At 36.0% G+C, this 4,160-nt stretch overlaps 1 protein-coding gene across 1 annotated transcript; it reads left to right on the forward strand.

Moving 5' to 3' along the window:
• Positions 1–1,151: 1,151 nt before the first annotated feature.
• Positions 1,152–3,771, forward strand: LOC106415430 (probable chlorophyll(ide) b reductase NYC1, chloroplastic). Its single transcript, XM_013856137.3, has 10 exons — positions 1,152–1,662; positions 1,779–1,857; positions 1,941–2,076; positions 2,150–2,224; positions 2,316–2,511; positions 2,596–2,664; positions 2,753–2,892; positions 2,964–3,086; positions 3,160–3,352; positions 3,433–3,771. The coding sequence occupies exons 1-10, from the start codon at positions 1,369–1,371 to the stop codon at positions 3,619–3,621; spliced, it is 1,494 nt and encodes a 497-aa protein (XP_013711591.2). The 5' UTR covers positions 1,152–1,368; the 3' UTR covers positions 3,622–3,771.
• Positions 3,772–4,160: the final 389 nt, after the last annotated feature.

A 4,160-nucleotide genomic window follows, 5' to 3' on the forward strand; every position in this document is an offset into this window, starting at 1 on the left:
CATATATATATATATATATTTCTTTCTTCTATATATATTATTTTATTTAATACATAAATATGATATATATATTATTTAATTTGATTGAAGTATATAAAAGTTAGAAATAAAAGTCAAAATACAATAAATTGATATCTAAATACAATAAACATATTAAAATGGAAAAAATAATTATTAGATAGCAAATTGGGTGTAATAACTGTGATATCTTAAAAGCTACATTAATTTTAACAAATATAAATTACTTATTATTATGTTAAAATAGTTTAAAAAATAAAAGGCACGAGGTCTACATAAAACACTTCAAATATGTAATGATGATATTGTACAGTATAGATAAGGATTACTACTTGTATTTTTGAACTGCTAACAAAAATATTTTATTATTTTCTGAGATAAAATGTTTTCTGATTATGAATAGGAATAAAAAAGCAGTTCACCTATTTTACTGGACATCCTGTTGTTCTCCTGCCATCTCATTCATACCGTTAGAGCAATTTTATTGGGAGTTTCTTACTCCTAAGTTCTTAAAATACATGTATTTTAAGAATCTATGAGTAAAAAACCCCAATAAGGTTGCTCTTAGAGTAAATACATTCATTTTTCGGAAGCTAATTCTAGCATTATCTAACCCCGCGGTTTAAGTCAGTTAATCCACCTTGGATGTTCCTATCTTCGATCACCGGAACACACGGACGATACAATCTACTCCTAAATTAATTATCCCATATATAGTAATCTGATTTATAACCAAGTAAGGACAAAGCATGGCCAAGCTGCAATCCGAATCAAATTTTGGGTTCATTTTACCAAACAGGAAATTTAAACCGCTTACAAAACAAAACTAAACAAAAAAAAAAAAAAAAAAAAACACCAAAAAAAAATCTGTCAAGTCCGAAAAAAACCCAACAAGTTTGGTGAAGAAAAAAGAATTTTACGGAATTGTCAATGTCACAAGTTAACCACATTGTTTTTTGCTCAATTAAATCCCACCATTAATTGATAATATCATCATTTTCTCCCACTTCACCGAATCGAACACGCTCCGGAAAATATCCCGAGCATGTTTAACTAAACGACAATAAAAACACAGGTGACACGTGTCATTATTTGGGAAATAAGATGAGGTTACTGTAACGTGTGGTCATCACACTCACACTTCCTTCTTTCCTTCTACCACCTCCCCCCCTCATCCCTTTCCTTCTCCGATCTCTATTTATAACGTTTCGACGAATACGATTATTAAAATATCTAATATTTTTTTGTTTCCCACAAGAAAAATAAATTTCTTTCTTCTATCTACTTCTTCGCTTGTAAGATACTTTTGCATGAAATTTCAAAGCTTATCTCTCCATCTGTGATTTAGCTATGGTTACTTTGACGAAGCTTCAAGTATACCCACGATGTTTGGATCACCGTCTCGGATTCATGGATCATCAACGGGTCGGGTCAAGATTGAGTTGTAGAGAGGGTAACAAAAGGGTTTATGTGCATCGGTGTGAGAGTGATTTAGAGAAGAAAAAGGTTGAAAGACGGAGAAAGCGTGAGAAAGAGGGAAAAGGGTTGTGGGATTCTCTCAAATCTGGTGTTACTAAGTTAGGGTTCTTATCTAAGGATGAGTATAATCAGAAAGTTCAAAATTTAGAGATGGTTTTCTCTTCGGTAAGTCTTAAAACAGTCTGACCCTTCTGTTTCAAGCTTTATCTTAATTGAGATGGGTTAATTAAGTGTAAGGAATATGTGTTATTGGGTACTTATGGTTGGTTATCTATGTGCAGATTGCTGTTCAAATTGCGAGATACATTGTGACGATGACGAGCACTGGAGCTATTCTCTTGATTGGGTTTCAATTGTCGGGTTAGTGTTAGTGATTTAGAACATTGTTTGAATGTTTTAATTTGTTCTGACTCCGTTGTGTGTGTATGTATTGTAATGAAAAGGTGGAGATAGTTCGATGAATTCATTGGTTTGGTATAGCTGGCTCGGTGGAGTTATCATTGGAACCATGACCGGTGCTAACATGGTTTTGGAAGATCATTACCGAGCCGGTCCACGCAATGTTGTTATAACCGGAAGGTAATTTGTTTGTCTTCTTAATTTTCTTTTTGTTTTCAGTGGTGCTGACGTGTGTTTTGACGATATGTTTTAGCACGAGGGGACTAGGGAAAGCACTTGCTAGAGAGTTTCTTCTCTCTGGAGACAGAGTCATCGTTACATCTCGCAGGTTGTAGCTTCTTCATATGTGATATATGGATTAGTGTTTTTTTACTAAGTGGAGTCTTAAGCTTTGTTTGGATTTTCTTTTGTGAAATCAGTTCTGAATCTGTTGATATGACTGTGAAAGAGCTTCAGCAAAACCTCTTAGAGATTATGAGTAAAGCTAGTGAATCAGATAGAAAGAAACTGGGTTTTGCTAAAGTGGTTGGTATTGCCTGTGATGTTTGTAAACCAGAGGACGTTGAGAAGTTGTCGAGTTTTGCTGTAGAAGAGCTTGGTTCCATTAACATATGGGTAAAGAAAAAGCATTATTTCATTTCTTTAAAACACTTTTCTTTAAGATCATATTTTTCATTGCTGACTTTGTTCTTTGGGCAGATCAACAATGCTGGTACTAACAAAGGCTTTAGACCGCTGCTTGATTTCACGGAAGAAGATATCAAGCAGGTAAAAGAATCCTTTATAAAAGTTTTAGCTTATGGCTTGAACAATGGTGGAGTGAAGTTTCTCGGTATAATATTTGAAATGTTTGCAGATTGTGTCCACAAACTTGATTGGATCGATTCTATGCACACGAGGGGCGTTGGAAGTGATGAGTAGACAGGACAACGGTGGACACATCTTTAACATGGATGGTGCTGGTTCTGGAGGCTCTAGCACTCCTCTCACGGCTGTGTAAGTGATCAAAAATCATTCGATTCAATGGTACTCATCTTTACTTAAAATGGATTCGAGCATTGTTGCAGATATGGGTCAACAAAATGTGGACTTAGGCAATTTCATGGCTCTGTTGCGAAAGAATCCCAAAAGACAAAAGTTGGCTTGCACACTGCTTCTCCGGGCATGGTTCTCACCGAACTTCTTCTCAGGTATCCACTTGCTTCGACCCCAAATCTTTTTTTTTTCTTGGTGAACAAAATTATTCGACGTTTTATTTGGCAGTGGTTCGAGTATAAAAAACAAGCAGATGTTTAACATAATCTGCGAGCTTCCGGAGACAGTAGCTAGAACGCTAGTACCACGAATGCGTGTTGTGAAAGGTTCTGGAAAATCTGTCAATTACCTAACTCCTCCAAGGATATTGCTAGCCATTGTCACTTCGTGGCTCAGGAGAGGCCGGTGGTTTGATGACCAAGTAAGTGACAGGTCTTTGGCTAATCCTTCCAACAGTTTTGCCTGCGCTTACGCAAAAATGTGTCTTAATTTTGTTTGCAGGGACGGGCGTTATATGCAGCGGAAGCGGACAGACTAAGGAACTGGGCAGAGAACAGGACGAGGTTGTCGTTAACAGACGCGATGGAGATGTATACAGAGAATACTTGGGTCTCTGTTTTCTCTCTTTCTGTTGTTTGTGCATTCATCATCGTATCAAGCACCACACCTAGCTCTTTCCCAGGCACTTGAACAAATGTAAAGGTGCATGATATGTATAAAAACTATATATGACGGGACCAATTTGTTCAACTCTTCTCTGGTGATGACACCTTTTATACGCATGATTATAATTGTAGAATCATTTGTTGTTTGAAAGAAAGGAAAACAAATTCTAAGATCTTTGTTTCTAGTTGGTTTAGGTTAGGTATGTATCAAAGGATTGTACACGTTTAAATGAACTTTTTCTAGACATTGACGGTCTAAATTCAAATAAGACCCTATTTAAATATGATAAAACTCAAATAGATCACATTTGAATGGGAAGAAGACCATGAACAATCGTGAACCATTCAGTTTGACCATGATATATAATGGTCGCCCAACTGTCTTTTTCGTATAAATTTTTCTTGATCTCCTTTATTATATGGTCTAAATTCAATAAGATGTTTAATAAGGGATAACCCATCCCATGCTGGCTGAAATCATGAAAATGAGTGATTCTTCTCACTTGCTTCTGAAACAGTAGGTAGCCTGTCGCTGAGATTGGTTTACTACCATGTCCCGGATTC

This window comes from Brassica napus, chromosome C8, assembly GCF_020379485.1.
Source record: "Brassica napus cultivar Da-Ae chromosome C8, Da-Ae, whole genome shotgun sequence".
Classification (NCBI taxonomy): domain Eukaryota; kingdom Viridiplantae; phylum Streptophyta; class Magnoliopsida; order Brassicales; family Brassicaceae; genus Brassica; species Brassica napus.